Source organism: Dasypus novemcinctus, chromosome 7 (assembly GCF_030445035.2).
Source record: "Dasypus novemcinctus isolate mDasNov1 chromosome 7, mDasNov1.1.hap2, whole genome shotgun sequence".
Lineage (NCBI taxonomy): Eukaryota > Metazoa > Chordata > Mammalia > Cingulata > Dasypodidae > Dasypus > Dasypus novemcinctus.
The window spans coordinates 45,609,676-45,632,017 of NC_080679.1; the positions used below are offsets into that span (position 1 = coordinate 45,609,676).

Sequence of the window (22,342 nt, forward strand, 5' to 3'; positions counted from 1 at the left end):
CGCTCGGAACTAGCCACTCTCTGGGGTCCATTGGCGTCGCGGACCGTTTCTTCCGGGTAGTGTTTCCGGGCGGATAGCGGGCTGTGGAACGTGATGGGGTGAGATTTCGAGACTTTGGGAGAGAGCAGGTGTGAGGAAACATGGCCGGGCAGCGCTTCCTCGTACCCCGGCTGGACGGCGTTTCGCGGGAGCACTTTATACAGCACCTTTACCCGCAGGTGAGGCACTCGCGGGGGACCGAGCCGCGGGAAATCAGGGGAAACCAGTCCCACCAGTCGGGGCGGCTTCGAACTGGATATCCGCGACCCAGAGTGTGGAGAGCGGTGGACCGCAGAAGGTGGCTTATTGGCTCTGCGGCCAAGGGAGATGGCTCGTGGGGGATGTTGGATTCATCTATTGATTTTTCCAGAGAAAACAGCTCCACATTTCTGGGGAGCAGGATGACTGCGGTTACCAGAGTGCAGGAGGCATTTGCCTAAACTCTTCAGTCTCTGCAAAGAGTGGCCTTGCCGAGAGCATTAGTAAATTGCCGTCTGCTCTTGCCAGAGCGACAAAGTCTGGTTTCCTCCGACTCATCTTCTGCGGGGTTTGCATAGAGCAGGATTTGTGTCCCCTTCGCCTTCGCCCTCCTCCCACCCCTGGAACGAGGTGTATCAGTCTACTCAGTTTTTAGATTTGGAAAGGGCATCTTCACTCCATTGAGCCAATATGGAAAGCAGTGGAAATCTCCCGGGAAACTTCCACTTATCTTGGATTCTATCTATGTGAGTTCTAGTTTAGTCTAAAATATCTTTAGATTTTTAGATGACTAATTCGAACCTTTTTTTTTTTTTTAAAGGAAAACTCAGAGACAAAAATATTAGGAGAAAAGAGAGGTATTTTTACTTTGAGTGTTTTGCAAGGGAGCCTAGGCTGCAGAAGGTCTGGGAATAAGCATCCCAGAAGGTATTTAGAGGAAAAAATCCACAGGATTATTGTTAGTCTGTTTAAGGTAGGAAAAGTCCCCAGTGATTTTTCTTACATCTGTAAGAGTGGTGGTCATGGGTCAGCAGTTCTAAGTATTACGAAAATCAGAGGTGAAGTTGTTGTTTTCCCTTTTGCCACTTAGCAACCTACAAGATAGGATTCAGGGTTTCATTTATTTGAGGGACTAGTGCTAGATGGGTTGTTTTTTGACCCTCTTTCCCCATCCCCACAGGATGTGTTAGTCATAAGATGCCCACAGGGCACTAGATTTGTTGGGAGGATTGAATGATGTTATATGGAAGTGCTTTGTAAAATACATAGCATAAGTTCTATTGGCTTCCTAGGCAAGACATATAATGTGTTAGAAAGAAAGCATCACTAGTTTCATAATGTAATTACAAACAATACTCTGATCACAGTGCAGTAAAACTAGAAATCAATAACAAGTTGGAAAGAAAAAAAAGACCCACCTAGAAACACTTTCCACCAGGCAATATTTCCTAGCATTAACCTAGAAGTAACGACTTCTAAGTAGCAATGAACACACCTATATTGGCTTCTAAATAACATTACACTAAAAGAAACTGGAGTTCCTTGAAGAAATGCTGATTGCCGGGCTAGGGCAAAGAAATTATAGAAAATTGCTGGTTTATGTTGTCCCAAAAAGTAAAGAAGTGCTCAGGTTGAAAAGACACAAGCCAGCTCTGTGACAATTTAAGCATCAAAATGAATCAATAATTATAATCCAATCATAAATAAGTGGAGAAGTAGAGCTCATTTTTACACTGGAATGCCAATTAATAGAAGAAATGATAGTTTTTAAAAACGACTTTTTTGTACTCAGCATGGTAATACTTGATTCAGGCAGGAATTACCTATCTGTCAAAGTTACTGCCACAAATAATAGGACAAAATATATGTGCCACTTGATGCAGCACTGAGAAAGACTTAAATTTTTTTTTAAAAAAGATTTATTTTTTACTTATTTCTCTTCCCTCCCACCCCACCCCCCAGTTGTCTGCTCTCTGTGTCCATTGCTGTCTTCCTCTGCGACCGCTTCTATCCTTATCAGTGGCACCGGGAATCTGTGTTTCTTTTTGTTGCGTCATCTTGCTATGTCAGCTGTCCATGTGTGCAGCGCCATTCTTGGGCAGGCTGCACTTTCTTTCCTGCTGGGCGTCTCTCCTTATGGGGCACACTCCTTGCACGAAGGGCTCCCCTACACGGGGGACACCCCTGCGTGGCAGGGCACTCCGTGCGCGCATCAGCACTGCACATGGGCCAGCTCCACACAAGTCAAGGAGGCCTGGGGTTTGAACCGCGGACCTCCCATGTGGTAGGCGGATGCCCTATCCATTGGGCCAAGTCCACTTCCCTTAACATTCTTTTTGTGGTACTCTTTCCCAAAATGCAAAACCTAAATCTAATCATGAAGAAACTTCAGACAAACACAAATTGAAGGGCATTCTATAGAATAACTGGCCTTTAGTCTTGAAAAAAGCAAAGGTCATGGAAGATAAAGAAAGGCTGAGAAACTATTCCAGGTACAAGGGGACTACAAGAGACATGACAATTAAAAGCACTATGGGAAACGGACTTTGGCCCCGTGGTTAGGGCGTCCGTCTACCATATGGGAGGTCCGCGGTTCAAACCCCGGGCCTCCTTGACCCGTGTGGAGCTGGCCATGCACAGCACTGATGCACGCAAGGAGTGCCGTGCCACGCAAGGGTGTCCCCCGCGTGGGGGAGCCCCACGCGCAAGGAGTGCGCCCATGAGGAGAGCCGCCCAGCGTGAGAAGAAAGAGCAGCCTGCCCAGTAATGGCGCCGCCCACACTTCCCGTGCCGCTGACGACAACAGAAGCCGACAAAGAAACAAGACGCAGCAAATAGACACCAAGAACAGACAACCAGGGGAGGGGGGGAAATTAAATAAATAAATAAATCTTTAAAAAAAAAAAAAAAAGCACTATGGCATCTCAGGTTGAATCCTGGGCGAGGAAAAAAAAGTAACTATAGGCTATTGAGACAGTGAAATTTGAATCCATTTGGGCTGTCTGTTGGAAAGAGTATATCTTATGTTTTCAAAATTTCCTGTTTTGGTAATTACTCAGTGGTTGTATATGAGAATGTCTTTGTTCTCAAGAAATACATATTCAAGTATTTAGAGATAAAGGAACATGATGTCAGCAACTTACTCTGAAATGGTTCAGAAAAAAATGAAAATATGTCTAATAACATGCCACTCTTCACGTGTAATGAGAATAAGGCAAATCGTAAAGCCATGAAACAAAATGTAAATTATTTGGTGAATCAGGGTAAAGAGTATATGAGAGATCTTTGTACTGTTCTGGCAGCTTTTCCGTAAGTTTGAAATGAGATCAAAATAAAAAAAGTTACAAACAGAATGTATCTGACTATGAAGTACAAGTTTCAATCATTTACTGTATTTTGTCATAAAACTTGCAAAAATGCCTTATATAATATCCAGAGTTCTTTATTTCTAAGCTATTGATGGTACCACTGACTTATTCTTTCTTTTTATTCCTAATATTAAACTTTTATTCTTGATATACTACACTTCTTCCTGTTTTAGTGAAAGTTTGAGTGCTTTGGGATCAAGGATCATATCTTATTTGTTTTTGTTCCTCTGTTGCCAAATACAGCTTCTGATATATCATTGGTTTCCGCTGATTTTATTATTATGTTTTTTCATTTTTTCCCAACTTACAGAGAAAACCTCTTGTATTGGAAGGAATTGATTTGGGGACATGTACAAGCAAATGGACAGTGGATTACCTAAGCCAAGTTGGGGGGAAGAAAGAAGTAAAGGTTCATGTTGCTGCAGTTGCACAGATGGACTTCATTAGTAAGAACTTTGTATATAGGTATTTTCTTCTGAGGTTTACTCTCGGGACTTTCTAAAAACCTTTAAAATATTTTTGCATTATTATACAGAGACTATTTGATATTTCATCTTTTGGCTAGTTTGATATAGTCATGGAATAGCTTACTAATTTTTAAAGTGGCTTTTAAAAGGCAAGAATTCTGAGTTTATATAATTAAAGATATATCTAAAGAGCATTTTTAAAAATGGAGTGGTACCTTATACTTCTTGGAGTCATAGAAGGACTAGGGAATTTCTTTAACTAAAGTTAGATTAGGATTGATTGATCCTGCCACAATTGTAACTGTTACCTAGAATAAGAAATTCTAAACTTCCCTCTATAACCTGATTTGATTTTTAATGCCTTTATTTTTAGAAGATTTCTAATTCCAGATTGTTTTATTTTTCTTAAGATTTATTTTTATTTATTCATTTCTCACCCCTGTCCCCGAGTCCCCCAATTGTCTGCTTTCTGTGTCCATTGGCTGTGTGTTCTTTTGTGTCTGCTTGTATTCTCATTAGGTGGCTCTGGGAACCCATTCTGGGACCTTCCAGAGTGGGAGAGAGGCAATTACCCTCTTGTGCCACCTCAACTCCCTGTTCTGCTATATCTTCTTATTTTCTCTCCTCTGTATCTCTTGTTATGCCTTCTTGCTGCGCCAGCCCTCAGCGTTGGCCGGCACTCCTGCACAGGGCAGCTTTCCTACTCTGGGCAGCATTCCCACACAGGGGGGCACTCCTGTGCAGGACGGCATTCCAGCATGGGCCGGCACTCCCTGTGGGTCAGCTCACCACATGGGCCAGCTTGGCATCAAACCCTGGACCTCCTCTATGGTAGATGGGAACCCAAATGTTTGAGCCACATCCGTTTCTCCTCCAAATTGTTTTAGATAAGTGTAAGCCCATTTTTGGTTTTTCTGCCCTCTCAAGAAATAGAGGACAAGTAATTGCAATATTTGGTATATACTTTCATCAACTTATATAACTGTAAAAATCATACTTCATATTCTCATTTAACAAAATAACCTTAAATACCAATAATTTTTCTCATGGTTGTCATTGTATGCTTTGGAATCTCTGAAAGGTAAATAAGAGATTCAAATGCTACTTGATTTCTAAATTTGAAAGCTTTTTTAAAATGCTGCATCTTGTAGATTTAATATGCTATTTGTTCCCATGGGTTTCATTAAAAATGTTAATTAAAAAACAGACTATTTCCAAATTCTGAACACATGCAGTTCCCAGCAAATTCAGTCTTTTGAAATACCATGTAGTTTCACAAAAGCCTTCAGTTTAAAGATGAGTTAAACAGAGCTTCGAATGTCTAGGGTCATTCCTTTCTCATTAGAGTTTTCCAAGCTCATGTAGCAGCTGCCAAAGGATTTCTAGGCCTTTGATCCTTTAAATATTCACTATTATAGTTTTGGTTCTTAATAGCCCGTGAATTGAATTTTAATTGCGATAAGTTTTTCCGAGTGTAAGAACTTTTAATTTTTTATTAAATCAAGAAAGTGGAGGAAGGTGCTGGAATGATGCATGTTTTGCAACCTGCAATTAAATAATGTTTATTTTCCAGGGGGACTAAGGTCATAACAAATGGGTTTTGAAACTTCATCTCGAGTTGCCTTGATGTTTTATCCTGGCTTTTAAAGTTTTCAAAACTTGCTTCTGAAGCACATAAATTATGGTAATAGCTTCTAGCCTATCTTCCTCCAGACCTTTCACTAGAGCTTTTAAAAAATTACAAGGTTATTTCCCTAATTCAAGCTAAACAAAGGTTTAGTCATTTTTAGGCTTGTTGGAGGTGGGATAGAAGGAAGGAGTCTACACCAAAGAATGACTAGAAAATAAGAAATCCTATTCACACACACACAGCATTATATTTCTTTGACTTGAGGTTAGATTTTATTTTCTGCTTTATCAAATATTTAAAGACCAGTAATTTTCTAAGTCTTAGCTTTTACTTTTTTCTTCTTGGTATCTCTCACTGTTCCTCCTCAAATCAGGATGCTGTGGGCAAGATGGCCCTGTATGATGAATGATGTAATAAGGCATTAGATTCTTCTGGTCATAGATTTTTAAAAAATCTCTGAATCTTATGTAAGCTTTGCTTTGCTGCCTCTATGTACCTCATCATCTAACTCCTGTCATCATCCTGCTGTTATTCTTTGTTATACCCTCACTCAAACCTGATCTTGATTTTGCAAAGCAGCATTTCCAACATGAGGAACAGGACATGAAAATTTGGTTTTCTTTTAAATGCTTAAGTGCTTGCATCCTGCTAAAGAATACATTATTATTGTTTTGTTTTATTTATTTCTCTCCCCTTCTCCTCCCCCATCCCCAGTTGTCTGCCCTGTGGCCATTCACTGTGTGTTCTTCTGTGACTGCTTCTATCCTTATCAGTGGCACCAGGAATCTGTGTTTCTTTTTGTTGCGTCATCTTGTTGTGTCAGCTCTCTATGTGTGCGGTGCCATTCTTGGGTAGACTGTACTTTCTTTCACTCTGGGCGGCTCTCCATAATGTACGCTTACTGTATGTATCAGGTATTGTGCCAAACATCCTGGATTATATGATACACTCAAAATTATAATAATTTTACAGAAGAGCAAACAGGCTTGAAAATATTAAGTAACTTACCCAAGATCATTTGGCTCCAAATGGTAGAACCAGGATTTATTTATACCTAAGTTTGTCTGACTTCACAGGGCCTATGATCTATCCATTCTACCATATAATTTCCTTACTGATGTGTATGCCAATATAGACAAATGGTACTTTAACAGCAGTGGGAGTAGGTGTCCTTGTTTTTTAAACATTCATAGGATAGATAAGACCTCAAAGCCAAGGAACTTGCCAATTCATATACTTTATTTCTGCCTCTCTGAGCTTTGCTTCTGCAGAACCTGTGACAGGTACCTTACCTAAGGAAGAAGGTTCTGGAGGCACCCATGTTCTGCTTCTCCAAACTGAGCTATCCTATCCGCTCTTGTAAGGTTACCATCCTGCCATGTTATTATAAAGGTCTTGAAACACTTCTGGGTTCTCCCAAGTAACAAGCTAAGTCTGGGCAATTGCACCAATAACGGAGGTAGTTATGGGCCAGATATGCTTCCTCACTGGCTCAACTCTTCAAAGATGCTTTGGTAGGAATGAAGAGTATACGGTGAGGTCAGAGATGGAAAATACTGATTAGGAGGATACCAAGTAAATTTTATATAATTCGCCAGAAATTATTTATAGGAGGAAACATAGTACCCTGCCCTGTATGAATAGATGACAGGCTCCTCTTTTCTTTCCTACAATGCTCACTCTACGTGATTACCAGCAATGGCCTCAAATTCAGATTGACATTTCCCCCCACAGGACCCAGGGGCCCATAACAGGGCATTAGATTCACTTAGCTTTGTAGAAGGACTCAGTGAATAAACATCATTCTAGCAAGATAGTATCAGTAAGAGTCCTTGTACCAGTCCTGGGTTCCTTACTTGGCTCATCAAATTGCAGGTTAGTTGTAAGGGAACAAGACTGTGGAGGTGGGTATGGAAACACTCTTAAGGTCTACAGAAACCAGTAGCTTGAAACATTCCATGAACTTAGCTTCCAGGTTTCTTCAAGGTACATACTCAGTTATAAGAGTCACACATTGCAGGCAGGAAAGCCAAAATACTCTTATTCCTAATAAGTATTTATAGTCTGCTCACAGTTCAGAATAGTCCAGAAATAGTTCACCAATCAAGGGTCATTTTTACAATAAACAATGTTGCCTGATATCACAGCTGACATTCCACATTTACCTTAACTCAGTATGTTTCTAAGTAAACAGTGCTAAGAGAAGGTAAGCCCAAAGGCATCTTCTCATAAAGAAAGCAAAAGAATTTTGTTAACTTTCTTTTCCTCCTACCCCCATACAGATTTTAAGTGGAAAAATATTTGGTAGTAAGAGTGAAAAAATGATAGTTCTTGGAGGTGTGGAGGCAGGAGTGCAGTAGGGAGCAGAGGAGAAGCTTTTGACCTAATTGCTTTTGAGACCTTTTCTTTGTTACTAGTTTTTACTAAAGAATTATTGCCTTTGTAATAGGGAGCAACACTTGATTCTGGAACATTGAAGGGCTAGAATGAGACCTACCAGAGAAAAGGTAGACTCTTAAGGTTCAAGAGTATGAGGTAAAGGAAACAAACTTTGCTTCTACATTGTTCAGCCCTGTTCACCAGGATGGGAGGAAATAGGCATTTGGATATAAAATTTGAAGAATAATAAAAATTGGTCACTTCACTAGAATTCTCCTTGAGCTACTCCTCAGAAGACTTAAAATGACAGAGTGGTGCAGGGAGTTGAAAGCATTGTCACTGGCTTCTGTGTTCTTTGGTAGTGCCAAAAGTCAGGAAGGTCATTGAGGCTTGGGGGAGGGGGTTTCATATTCATTGGACCGTTTGCCTATTGTCTCTTCCAGAATAGCATTCATTGTAAGACTTATTTTATCATAACACTTGAAAATAGGTTGCAGTCAGAGCCTGACTGTGTATGGTACCAGCTACCATAGAAATATTTTCCTATAAGTAACTTGAAATAGAAAGATAATGACATATAAGGAGAATCCATTTCTACCATAGATTTAAAAGTCATTAATTAGGGAAGCAGACTTGGCCCAGTGGTTAGGGTGTCCGCCTTCCACATGGAAGGTTCGTGGTTCAAACCCTGGGCCTTCTTGACCCGTGTGGAGCTGGCCCATGCGCAGTGCTGATGCGCACAAGGAGTGCTGTGCCACGCAAGGGTGTCCCCTGCGTAGAGTGCGCCCCGTAAGGAGAGCCACCGAGCGCAAAAGAAACTTCAGCCTGCCCAGGAATGGCACCGCATACACGGAGAGCTGACACAACAAGGTGACGCAACAAAAAGAAACACAAATTCCCGTGCCACCACCAACAACAGAAGGGGACAAAGAACACACAGCAAATAGACACAGAGAACAGACAACTGGGGCGGGGGAAGAAGGGGAGATAAATAAATAAATAAATAAATCTTTAAAAAAATAAAAGTCATTAATTAAAAATTTTCTATCAATTTAGGTCAAAGCATATTACTAAATGGATTTTAAAAATACAGAATTTTGCTTAGTAATTTAAAAATTATGGATATTATAAAACGGAAGATCATATCCAACTTCAGCAAGCCTGTAAATAGTGGAGAGATTATTACTAGTTGATTTATTATTACATCCAAGGATTCTTTTGTATTCATTTTAGAACTTTACCTTTTGACAAATTTGTCCAGAGGGCAGCTGAAGAAAAGCATAAAGAATTCTTTATTTCAGAGGTAATTGTTTTTGACATATTTTCTTTAGAAAACATTAATATTTATGTATTAAATAGATTTTCTTATAGAAGAATATTAGTACAATGTAAACTGTAATCCATGTGGCTATAGTAGTTCTCCGAAATGTGTTCACCAAATGCAGTGAATGTGCCACAATGATGAATGAGGTTGTTGATGTGGGAGGAGTAGGGGTTGGGTTGGGTTATATGGGAACCGCTTATATTTTTTAATGTAACATTTTTGTGCTCTATGTATCTTTTTTAAAAAAAGGCAAAAATTTAAAAAAAGCTTCAAGACCTATAGTCTTCTCTGACAGTCATTCTTAAGGTTTCTTGGGTTTACCATACATCCTAGTTCTGCCATTCATTAGCTTCCAACCTTGGCTCAATTATTTTTCTGTAAAAATAGTACCTACTTTCAAAGGTTTTTGTGAGGATTAAGTAAATAAAATCTGTAAAGTAGTTAGCAAAGTGCCTGACACATAGAAGCTACTTATTATTAATATTACTTTTTTGGAAATGCTTTGGTCTGATATGCCAAGTTCAAATAAAGTTAAGAGCTTTATTTTCATATTTTATGAACTATTTCCCATTTTTTATTATTAGATATTATTAATGTGATTACTATTATGTAATTGCTCTAACATATAATTGTTTAGGATTAAATACATCTACAAAGATCCTTTTTCCAAATAAAGACAAATTATTGGGTATTAGTAAGGGTTAGGACTTGAGGTTATCTTTTGAGAGAATACGGTGCAACCCATAACAAGGAGTAAAGTCTGAAACTTAAAGAAAATATGTAAATAAGGTGAGCATGGATTATCAGTTCAGTCCTGCAGGAAGCAGATGCTAAAATGGAATTAAGAATGTGAAAGGTTTATTGGGGAGAATACTTGTAAAGGGAAAAGGGAGGAAGCAGGATTGGAAAGCAGAGCCATCTGAGGTTGATGCAGAACTGATCTGACAGTCTCTGCCTGCCCAACAGGGAGCTCATGATCAAAGACTGCCTATTAGAGGAGTTCTGTGTTTGGTGGAAATGTTTAGACCTTTTACCATCATGCTGAATCATTGGTTGGGGCTATCCCAAAAAGCATGTGAGGCTAATAGAACCTGAAAGAGTTAATAGCTGGGAGCTCTAAGCTAATCACACTCCTTTCCACTAAATCACAAGTCCTTTCTTGAAGGGGGAATCTGAGCAGTGCATCTTTGTGTCTGCCACATGAATTTATTTTTAAAATCCTGAAACATTAGAACTTGCAGAAAACCTGTAGTGATTTGAAGAACATACTTTGAAACTACTTAGCCAGTAATAATGTATAGAACTTCTCTCATATGGTATTTAGCTAGAAATGGAAAACAGTGACTGAGAGTTTAAATTCATGATCATAGATTTATAATAAGTTGATAATCTTAGTAAGATGTATTATAATGGTCAATGTTAGTATAAAAGAGGCAGAATTCTTGGGTTGGATTACTCATTTGCCTAACCTTGTGTATCTCAGATCTCTAGTTCTTATAAGAAATGGAGGTGAAAGTGAATGTTTCCTAATTCTAGCAGTATCCTATTATAACTATTCAGTGAAGTAGAACTAATAATTGTTTAAATATATCAATCTAAATTTACTACTGTTAAGTGATCTATTTCTAATTCATATATAATTTGGCTCTTAACAGATTTTGCTGGAGAATTTATATGATTAGGAATAAGCTTAGCTTGATAAAATGCAATGTTCCAGATTTTAAAAAAAATATTAGCAGTATAAGCTATTTTAGCTCTTATTTATTCTATATTTGTATTATATTAAAGAAGTTTGTTGTTGGCCCTCAACAATGCTTTGAGATCATGTGTGCTATACAAATAGGAATTCTTTTATAAATAGTTTTAAGACATTGTGAAAGAGTCTAAATATTTGAAGTACAAAGTATAAAGTAAGCATTGTGACTTTAGATGTAGTAGGTGTGTGATACCTTTAGAATCTATTTTACTTAATTTTTTGTGTATCTAGTCATTACGAACAGCAAATAAAGCCATTTCATTGTATGGCCACCAGAGAGTGTTAGTAGAAAGGATAAGATAACTGAATTTTTTAGAAAATTTCTTGACTGAATTAGATTTTAAGCCTTGTTATTTCCCTCTTTACTACCTAATATAATTAAATGAAGACTGATGTTATTTTTTGCGGGGGGGGTGGTGTTTAAGGATGAGAAGTACTACTTACGGTCACTTGGAGAAGATCCTAGAAAGGTAAGAATTGTGATTTTTAAAAAATGCTTGAAACCTAGATAGATATATATGTTAACTGGCACTGTAATTTTTACAGACTGACTGACTGACATACAACCTGTTTTATCCCTTTCCAGTCTTTTCTCGGTAATTTGTTTCCTTGAATAATTTTTTTTTTTTTAAGATTTATTTTTATTTATTTAATTCCCCTCTCCTCCCCTGGTTGTCTGTTTTTTTGTGTGTGTCTTTTTGCTGCGTCTTGTTTCTCTGTCCGCTTCTGTTGTCATCAGCGGCACGGGAAGTGTGGGCGGCGCCATTCCTTGGCAGGCTGCTCCCTCCGCGCTGGGCGGCTCTCCCAATGGGTGCACTCCTTGCGCGTGGGGCTCCCCTACGCGGGGGACACCCCTGTGTAGCACGGCACTCCTTGCGCGCATCAGCACTGCGCATGAGCCAGCTCCACACGGGTCAAGGAGGCCCGGGGCTTGAACCGCGGACCTCCCATGTGATAGACGGCTGCCCTAACCATTGGGCCAAAGTCCGTTTCCCCTTGAATAATTTTTATTAAAAGTTGATTACTTCATTTTCAGGTAGAACCATAGAATCTTAGTGTTTAAAGGCATCCACTCTAATCTCCGTACAATTACGAAATCCCTTCTGCATATTTTACGGATGGCCATAATTATTTAAAATCCTGAATAATTTATTACATAGCCTTTGACATGTATTCAGAGTCAGGTTAATATAGCTACAGTGTCAAGGAGTGGTCTCTAAGATAGTACAAGTAAGATTATATTTTTCCCCTTTATGTCACCATTTAATTCTTTACCTTTTATCCTCTTCCCTCAGTAGAACCCATAGGTTTTATTTCGTTGATGATGTTCAAGTTGTTGATTTAAAATACTTAATATTAGAGTAGATAACAAATGTATAATTCTTGCTGAAAATAAGAACTTTTATATTAATGAATCATACTGAGTTTAACAGTAGTGGTATTCTTGAGTAGTGATATTATTAAGTCTGATAGTCTTTCATTTGAAAGATCATATTTTGGCAGATAGACTGTCACATCATAGTATTTTAAAGCAGGAATCAAGTTTTGCCTCATTCCTTAAAATCATGGGGTCTGTGACTGCCTTAGATAAAATAAGTACTATGCTAATACTGTGTTTGTTATTAAAATTCTCTCCTGGTACTATTTTTTATCTAATTTTTTATTATATTTCTTTCAATGTAGGATGTGGCAGATATTAGAAAACAGTTTCCATTATTGGAAGGCGATATTAAGTTTCCAGAATTCTTCAAAGAAGAACAGTTCTTTTCCAGTGTTTTTCGAATTAGCTCACCAGGATTACAGCTTTGGACCCACTATGATGTATGCTACATAATGTGAACTCTAAAGCTATAGTAGATTTTTAGCATTTATGGATTTAACATTCACAGTTTCAGCTTTTTTAGGCTACCCTAAAGATCTTTGACATGTAATTTGCCAAAACATGAGTTTTGAAATCAGGTGCTTTGCAAGTTAGTAATGTGAGAAATGAATTGTTTAGCGATGCCTAAGACTCGTTAGTTCCTCACATTTGTATTTCTCTGTGGTCTTTTTCTTGATTCATCATCATGTATATTGTAAGTTTTATGACGTGACTTTTTTGAGTGTGAAAAAGTGGCCACTAGGTGAGGGAGAAAATTGTGAAAGTAGAAAAAGTAATAAGTTTATGGTATGAGAATATGTAAATGATACACGTGACTAGATGGAACTGCCATTCAGAAGGAAGGCAGAAGTTGTAGTTATCCATTTCCAACTATAAGAATTAGGGGATATCAGAAAGTCTTAGGATATATATCCCTTAATAATGTCAAATGTCTATTTATAGGGCAGCAGGATGCAAAGAATATTGATCTTGATTATTTATACTATGGTATAGTAATTTTATTTGCTTAAATACATATACATATCTTAAAATCATTGAAATTATTAGTATTTTGTATGATGTGTTATGGAGACATTTAGGAAACTAAAACTATGTCTAATTCCTATAAATAAACAATTTTTTAAAAAGTTCTAAGTCAAATTACATTATGTCTTATAAGTGTATTTTATAATTTAGCTGAGGACCTCTTGGGAGGATTTTAACATAATTAAAATTTAGTGAAACAGACTTGAAATCTTAACATGTTGGTTTTTAAAGGTCTTATTATAGGAATGATGTGGCAAGAAAATGATATGGTAGTTCAAATACATTTTTACATGTATTTGTGACTTTTAAATTTTAAGTAGTATCCTTTGTGCCTTAAATTTTAATGGAATGTAATGGGTAAAACATTTCTTCTATAGGCACAGAAACAGTAGCTAATAACTATATAAAGTTACATAAGAGTTAGTGCTAAAAGGATAAATGCTTAGGTAGAAGTGATAAGTAAATAATCGTGAATATATCTTGCATTGTATATATTTGATTCTTTAGCTGAAAATTATGTGGCTCTGCCTTTTAAAATTTTTCACAATCTACACCATAGATTAAAAGAGTTTAGCAGTGGTTGCAGTAGTACCTTTTATTTTCCCAGTACCTAATTTTTCTACATGCTTTCAGTGTGTTGTCCATTGACCTTTTAGCATTTTTGACACATAAATAAAATAAATATTAAGCAAGGGGAGCCTCAAATAGGTTCTGCTGCCCTCACTGCTGGTTCATTTTGGGGCAAGGGCAAATAGTTCCTGTTTCCAGATTTCTTAATGGCTTGCCAGTCATTTCATTTTAAGGCAGTGCTGCAGAAATGTCTTTATTAAAGGCACAGTTAGTAGTACGTGGAATACAAATGTTTTCATTGGGTTAGATTAGAATATTACTGTAAGCATTTTGTGCAGTGTTAAGTCTTTATTGAAAAACAGAACATACTTGCTAAAGGGTAGAATTTATAATACCTGTTTGGAGTACTGTTGTCTTGTTTATTTGGAATTTAGATACTGCTTATCCATAAGTTCTTCTTGTTCTTCAGGTTATGGATAACTTCTTAATACAAGTGACAGGAAAAAAGCGTGTTGTACTATTCAGTCCTCGAGATGCTGAGTATTTATATTTATCAGGTACTTTTTTTGTTTCAAGTTTGTATTTCCGAAGTGTAGTTTATTCAGGTACTTTTTGAGAAATCTCTTTATTCTCATAGAAAAACATTGTAGGACACCTTCCTAATTATGATGTATTGTGTTCTCCATTGTTTACTTGTATACATGTAATGATAGGCTATACCAAGAATGGGATTTTCAAGTTACCTTAATTATATTACTTGGCCATAATTAAAGGGTAGGTCATTGAAAAGTGTATTAGGAATCAGAGAATAGCAGTTGGTCTCACAGTGTGGTACAGTAAGTAACTGTATAGAGAAGAATCAATTTTCATGTATGTTTATTTTTGTGATTACTTTTTAATGCTAACTTTGCTTAACTTATATTATCCTTTTTTTTGGGAATTTTTCAGGTACTAAATCCGAAGTGCTAGATATAGATAATCCAGACTTCACTAAATATCCACTCTTTTTCAAGGCTAGAAGGTATGAATGCTTCCTTGAAGCTGGAGAAGTGTTATTCATTCCTGGTAAGATTCGTAAACATCAGTAATGTGTTAGTTTTAAAATCTATACTCTGTCACTCATCTCTTGTATGAATTTTTAATACAAAGTTTTATTTGTTATATATATTCAAGATAATTTCTGTATACAAACTGTGTGTAGGTTTAAAGTACACGTAGGCAGATTCTTATAAAATTAAGTCTTTTTTCAGGAGCAACTATATAAATATAATATTACTGTACTCTTAAGTTATTTTATTAAATGACATAAAGCAGGGTACTTTATATCTTGGAAAAGATTATGCCTGTTTGGTTTCTTTAAATAATTTCATTTCTAAAATACCTGTGTATTTTAGAACTATGTCCCTTAAGTATTTACTAGAATGGTAAATATTTTTCAAAGCCAAACAGATTAGAGATTTTATTAAATATCAAAATTTTATAATCTCAAAACCTGTGATGTCTTTTGAATGCGTTATTTTTTCTATACACAGTCTGACTTAGTGTCACCTGATTTCTTCTATAATGAATAGGCATTAGTTTGAAAGTCCATAAAATTTCCATGTGGTAGAGTAGGGTAATTAACATCTGTAATTAGGGAAACGGACTTGGCCCAGTGGTTAGGGCGTCCGTCTACCACATGGGAGGTCCGCGGTTCAAACCCCGGGCCTCCTTGACCCGTGTGGAGCTGGCACATGTGAAGTGCTGATGAGTGCAAGGAGTGCAGTGCCACACAGGGGTATCCCCCGCGTAGGGGAGCCCCACGCGCAAGGAGTGCACCCGTAAGGAGAGCTGCCCAGTGCAAAAGAAAGTGCAGCCTGCCCAGGAATGGCGCCTCCCACACTTCCTGTGCTGCTGAGGACAACAGAAGTGGACAAAGAAACAAGATGCAGCAAATAGACACAGAGAACGGACAACTGGGGGAGGGGGAATTAAATAAATAAATAAATCTTTAAAAAAAAATCTGTAATTAATATTCAAAAGTGAACCCCTGAATATTATTAAAATCACAATTAAGTTTAAAGGGGCGCATTAGCAAATTCTGTTTATATAGTTGCATTTCATATTTTAAAAGTATTAATACCTTATTTTGGTGCTAGAAGTAATTAAAATAAGTATTACTAAAGATATGATCTCATTTGTTTTTAAGTTCCTTGAGGATAAGGAAATCATTTATTAATCTCTGTATTCCCTAAAGGACCTGGAAGAATGTCCTTCATATAATCTCTCATCTATAAAGGTTTGATGCTTTGACCTCTTCTTCTTAAATTCATTGAAAAACAACCATTAACCTTTAAATGGCAGTGACATTTTTAAAATTTATATTTAAATTGTTGGAGAATGGTTAATGAATGAGTATGCAGTGGTTCATTATTCTGTGTACAATTTAAAAAAGAAAAAACAAACACTGAACATTTGCATATATTTTGAAACAAAAGTAAAAGCCCCAGCCTTCAATTTAAATTTAACAGAATGGTGACTTTTTGCTCCCTTATACTAATAAGGGGGGGGGGGGCGAGAAAAGATTCTGAGAGGAAAAGTATAAAACCATGTTTGAAAACTGGTTTTGCAAATCAAATATTTTAAGTTTTTGTTTTTCATAGATCACTCTTAGAATGAATTTATTTCTAAAATTTAGCATCTTATAAACCTTCTCTCTCTCACAAGATTAAACTCTTTTTGACTTCCCTTCCATTTCATTTTTGTTATATTGTGGTGTTTCTTTAGTATTCCTTGTAGCATCCATGTTTTGAAAATATTTAGATTCAATTGAAAACAAAGTAAACATTCTAATGATAGTAAAAAAAAAATTAGCTATATAATATGATAAAGCTTGCTTATCCCTTCTACCACCTAATTGTTGGCTTTAGTATAATATATTTATTGTAAAGGAACTGAAAGAAATCTAAGACAATTATAATTGCCTTAGAAATGTAAAACTTAAGAAGGCTATAATGAATGCAAATTTAAGCAAGTTAGAAAACCAAATTGCAGTTTGAACAGGAAGTCTTTGAGAACAAAAGTACAAGATGCTGTACTGAATCAGAAAAGGTCAATGATATTCTTCAAATAATTGAAATGTTCTGTGTACAAAAAAATAAACACTTTTTGATGTGGTTGTATGACTCAGGAAGTGTAAACAATTAACACAAACCACAGCCCCAAAATCGAGAACAAAACAAATACAACTTTATTATGTCTTTTGAGTTAAAAGGAAAAATTGCTATTTCCAAAGGTTTTTAAAGTAAGGGTTGTGTTGTTGACACTTTAAATTGGTTGGCAATTTGCAAAAAGTTAAAAGTATTCTCTTAAAAGCTGGGAGTGTGCAACAAAGGGATCTGGTTAAAAGGATTATTTTATATTGGTTATATGCAATTTGGATATTTCAGTGACATTTTTTGTTTTGTTTTTGTTGTTTTTTTTAACTGTAGGTTATTTTTAACTTTTTTCTTTTTTTAAAATTTTCTCCAGCTTTATGGTTCCATAATGTAATTTCTGAAGAGTTTGGAGTGGGAGTGAATGTCTTTTGGAAGCACCTTCCTTCCGAATGCTATGATAAGACAGATACTTATGGAAACAAAGATCCTACAGCAGCATCAAGAGCTGCACAAATTTTGGACAGAGCCCTGAAAACACTGGCTGAATTACCAGAGGAATACAGGGACTTCTATGCACGGCGAATGGTCTTACACATTCAAGACAAAGCCTACAGCAAGAACTTTGAATAAATAATTTAGCACAATGAATATAAATTTTTTAATAAGATTCAGCTCAAATACTGGAAAAATATAAAAATATATAAATCGTTTAAAAATGATCCATTCTTTGTTAAGATAGGGAAGATAAAGCAATCTCAAATTTATAGATTAAAAAAGTAAAAAGGGGTGTTTGTGTGGTTTCTACTAGATACAGGTTGTCAGTTGAAAGAATGCTATACTTTTTTAGTTTTCAGATGTGAATTACTGAATATCCAACTTAAAGTGACATAAATAAGAAAATATATTGACTCATGATACATGAAGTCCACCAGTAGAAAGGACTTAAGTGTTTCTGACCCAGTGATTCAGTAGTATCACCATGAACCTAAGGTCGTCCCCCCCACCCCTCCCCCTCTTTCAGCCATAGCTTTGTCATCCACGTAAGGCTGCCTACCCTCAGGGTGACTGGATGATTGCCAATGGCAATTAGGGCTGTATTTATATGTAAAAGAGTCAAGCTAGATTCTAGGGGCCCTTTTATTTTATTTTTAAAGATTTATTTGTTTTTCTCCCCTCCCTCCGTTGTCTGTTCTGTGTCTATTCTTTGCGTGTTCTTCGTCAGTTTCTGTTGTCAGCGGCACGGGAATCTGTGTTTCTTTTTGGTGCGTCATCTTGTGTCAGCTCTCCCTGTGTGTGGCGCCATTCCTGGGCAGGCTGCACTTTCTTTCGTGCTGGGCTGCTCTCCTTACGGGGCGCACTCCTTGCGCATGGGCCTCCCCTACGGGGGGACACCCCTGCGTGGCAGGGTATTCCTTGCGCTCATCAGTACTGCGTGTGGGCCAGCTCTACATGGGTCAAGGAGGCCTGGGGTTTGAACCGCGACCTCCCATGTGGTAGACAGACACCCTAACCTTTGGGCCAAGTCTGTTTCCCTAGGGGCCCTTTTAGAAAGAGAAAGCTTTCCCAGAATCCTCCAGCAAATCCTTGGTTCTTGTTGGTCTAAATTGGCTTAGACCAGTCCCTGAGCCAGTCAGTATCGAAGGGTATGGGATGCTACTTAGGCCAGTTGGGTCTATACCTGGAGTCAGGAGTAGATGCCTCCTGAGGCACCTGAAGTAGTATGTATTAGAACAGAATGGATGGTTGTGGGTTTTTTTAAAATCAGGGTTCTGATAGGAAAAAAAGGTGGACAACCAACACTGTCTACTACATTTGCCTAGAATCAAAGTCTTGAGATTTTTAAAACATAAACAGCTAGGCCCCATTCTTGTTGACGTTGATTCAGTGTGTTTGAGATTTGATATAAATCTCACAGGTTGTTTTGATGCATACTCAGGATTGAGAACCACTGGATTATATGATAGTAATTTGGGTTATTTTGTGATTTGTCCAAAACAAATATTTTAATCCTGATTTTTCTTGCCACTCAGTATAACTCAGGCCTGCCCCTTTTTTCAGATATTGAATGATAGAAAATAGATTAGTTTTAATATATACATAGGTTTAGCTTTACCTAACTTTTTCCTCACTGAAACACTTTTCCACCTGTCCTTAATTTTTTAAAGAAAATTTCTTTTTTTTAGAATGAATAAACGAGAGAACTTAATGTTGCCATTGAAAGACAATGAGCCATTGTGTGTGGATCTGTGCCATTCTTTGTTTTGTACCTAGTAATTAGATTGCAGTGTCATTGGAGAATGACCAAATATATTTACTGAGCACAAATGTGCCCATCTAAAACAATCTTAGTGCATCAATTTAGGGCATTTTGATTTGTGAAAAAATCCAAAGATAATCTACTACTCCTGTATTTGGAACTGGAATAATTTTTTTTGTCTTTTTTTTTCTTTTAAATTTTTTTTCATTTGGAACTGGAATAATTTCAAGTGTAAAAAGCAAATTATAGTAAGTAAAAGCATTTTAAAAACTGAATTTCCTAGGTGTCTGGGAAAAGATACCAAAGTTACTTGTGTCAGTAAAGGTGAAAGAACTATCAAAAAAGGAATCGTTTTAGTATATTGGTCAGATAAATAATTATATACTGACCTTGCTTACTTAAACTAAGCAAGGAACTTCATTCCTTTACAACAGGAGTTCTTAACAAGGGGTCAATGAGCTTGAATCAAAATACAAAAAAGCATTATTCTTGTGAGAATGTTAAGGTGTGATATATTTATTAAGTAATACAGTGTAGTGTGGACTTAATATAGGGGCCCATGGTTTTCACCTGATAGGCAAAGGGGTCCGTGGAAAAAAGTTTAAGAACCCCTGCTTTGCGATTTCAGGAGGGGATAAAAACAACCCTTTAACTTGCACAATTTTTATGGTCAGCTTTTTCATAAACCTCCCTTGGCCCTGTTGTTTTTTTTTTTTAAAAAAAAAAGTACCCAGAATCATGTAGGAAATTTGGAAGTAAAACTGACATTAGTTTGCCCACTGAATATTCATTTTAATTCACTTTATTGGAGAAGCAACTAACTTTAGGTAAGTTAAATAACTTCTTTCCCCCATCTTATCAGTGCTAACATTACTACATAGGGCTATTACAAAAATGCAGGGAGAGTTTACAGGGATATATACAGACAATGGCTGATCCCAGTTCTCCCATTTATGTTTTTGCTAACAGATTTGAGGTGGCTCCCATTGCAATACTAAATTATAATACTTAGAAAGCTAGAGATGAGCCCTTTGTGAAGTTTTAAAATTATTTTTCTGGCTATGATTCTTAGAGTCTTATTTTTTATTGTTTTGTCTTAGTTTGGATTTTTCCTATTTTGAATTCAAAGTATTTTCATCTTTTTTGCCCACAGGGTTATTTATGACCAAATGAAATGTTTACTTTTGAAGTATAAATATTATGATTTATGTTAGCTGCTCTTCTCAGGAACTTCAAATCATAGAATTTTTTGCTGAAAAGATCAAAGATCTTAGAAATCATCTTAACCCAGATTACTCTAATGGCTGTGCTGGGTAATAGAAACTGGAATTACAGCTGTGATGACCAGACTACTAAATCTCCCTTTCTCCTTTCTGTGCCTCACATCTCAAATATTTCTGAACAGATTATATGGTTTTTCTTTCGACTATAGTTTGGAGAGGTAACATGATGCAAACTTTTTTCCTCTTAACAAAACTCACTGTGCTGCTTGCTGCACAGAAAAGGATTCAGAGTAAAACTAATGATGAATAGTATACAGCAGACTAGTATATAAATGGAATAAATACTCTGCAGTCAAGAGCATAAGGCAGTGGTATATGTATTGGCTTGGAATTTTCCAAAGGTAATTAGATGAAAAAAGGTGAGAAACTACGGGTAGATTGTGCTGCCATTAGTGTAAAACAAAAGTATGCTGGGTAAAATACTTGTGTATGTCTAGATTATCTGTGTAGGAATACACAAGCAAACAGTCAGTTGCCTCAAGAAGAGATTAAACTAGGTGGGCAAACGAGAGTTTTGTATGATTCCCCACCCCCCACATGTTATTTTTCAAAATACATTTAAAAAATACTACTGTCATTTTTAGCTTTTCGTGGACATTAACAGTAATTTCTCTTGGTACCTGATTACAATGGAATTCTATTTATTGAATAAGTTTAAACATCTTTCATGAAATATCAAAGGTACCAAAGTCAACAGGATGTAATTCTTAAAGTTCCATTCTTTTGAACAGCAATTATGTGAACATTTGAAAGCACTTTAGTAAGTAACAAAGCTTCTCTCACCTACAGTTGCCAACAGGCATCAAAGTCAAATCTAAGGAGATACAACAAAAGAAAGCCAGAAGCAGGAATGCAGGTCTGGATGGGCCTGAAACTGCTGCTGTGGGTCTTTCTCCCAGTGCAAAAACGCAGATGTAGTCAGGATTGGAACTCAAATAGGTGGGCAGTCACCCACACATCTCTGGTATTTCACTTAAGTCTTGAGCATACAGGTCATGAATATTTGAATGTCTAAAATACGCCTAAATGGTATCCTTTTTTAAAGGTCCGTTATATGGAAAATGACCATCCTAAGACTCTGCCTGTCTCTACCACTAACTGGAATAAAGAGCTGCTGGGCCTATTTGCCTTTGTAAAGAGCAAATTAGATTTACAGCTTGGGTCTATCTACATCCACATCTTACCCTGTAATGCATGATTCTCCTATAGGTTTTCCACTTAAGTGCAACATAATAGTTCTTTTATGAATACTAACATTTGTTTGATATTTTACCTCTTAAGCCTTAGCCTGTTACACATTTCCATACTCACATGCTAGGACTTTGTGATTTAACCTCAGTACCTAGAACACTCTGCCTTCCTTGCCCTCGGTGGGTGTTTAGATATTAGATGAACAAATGATGAAAAACAGATCACATCATAATCTAATCAAGTCTCTTTAAAGACAACAAAAGGAATATGGATACCTGATAATTAGCAAAGAAAAGAATCCATTTATTTGTGAGATACTTTGTTCTCTAGGAAATCCAACAGAAGAAATGGAAATAATGCAAAAGTTTTATAGAGCAATTTAAAGGGGCAAAGATTTTGAGGAAAGTTTCAAATTTGCTTATTTGAAAGAATGTGGAGGTTAATGAAAACATATACAAACCCAAACTCGCAAGGTGGAGAGGAAAAGCTTCCTTTCAAATAAAGATATGACATGTATTAACAATGCTATAAGTAAATATAAAGCACATCCAAGCA

At 36.8% G+C, this 22,342-nt stretch overlaps 1 protein-coding gene across 1 annotated transcript; it reads left to right on the forward strand.

Moving 5' to 3' along the window:
• The first annotated feature begins 51 nt into the window (after positions 1 to 51).
• Positions 52 to 22,342, forward strand: TYW5 (tRNA-yW synthesizing protein 5). The gene is made up of 8 exons (XM_004458944.4): positions 52 to 218; positions 3,697 to 3,851; positions 9,096 to 9,165; positions 11,368 to 11,412; positions 12,626 to 12,763; positions 14,389 to 14,476; positions 14,868 to 14,984; positions 17,430 to 22,342. The coding sequence occupies exons 1-8, from the start codon at positions 141 to 143 to the stop codon at positions 17,684 to 17,686; spliced, it is 948 nt and encodes a 315-aa protein (XP_004459001.1). The 5' UTR covers positions 52 to 140; the 3' UTR covers positions 17,687 to 22,342.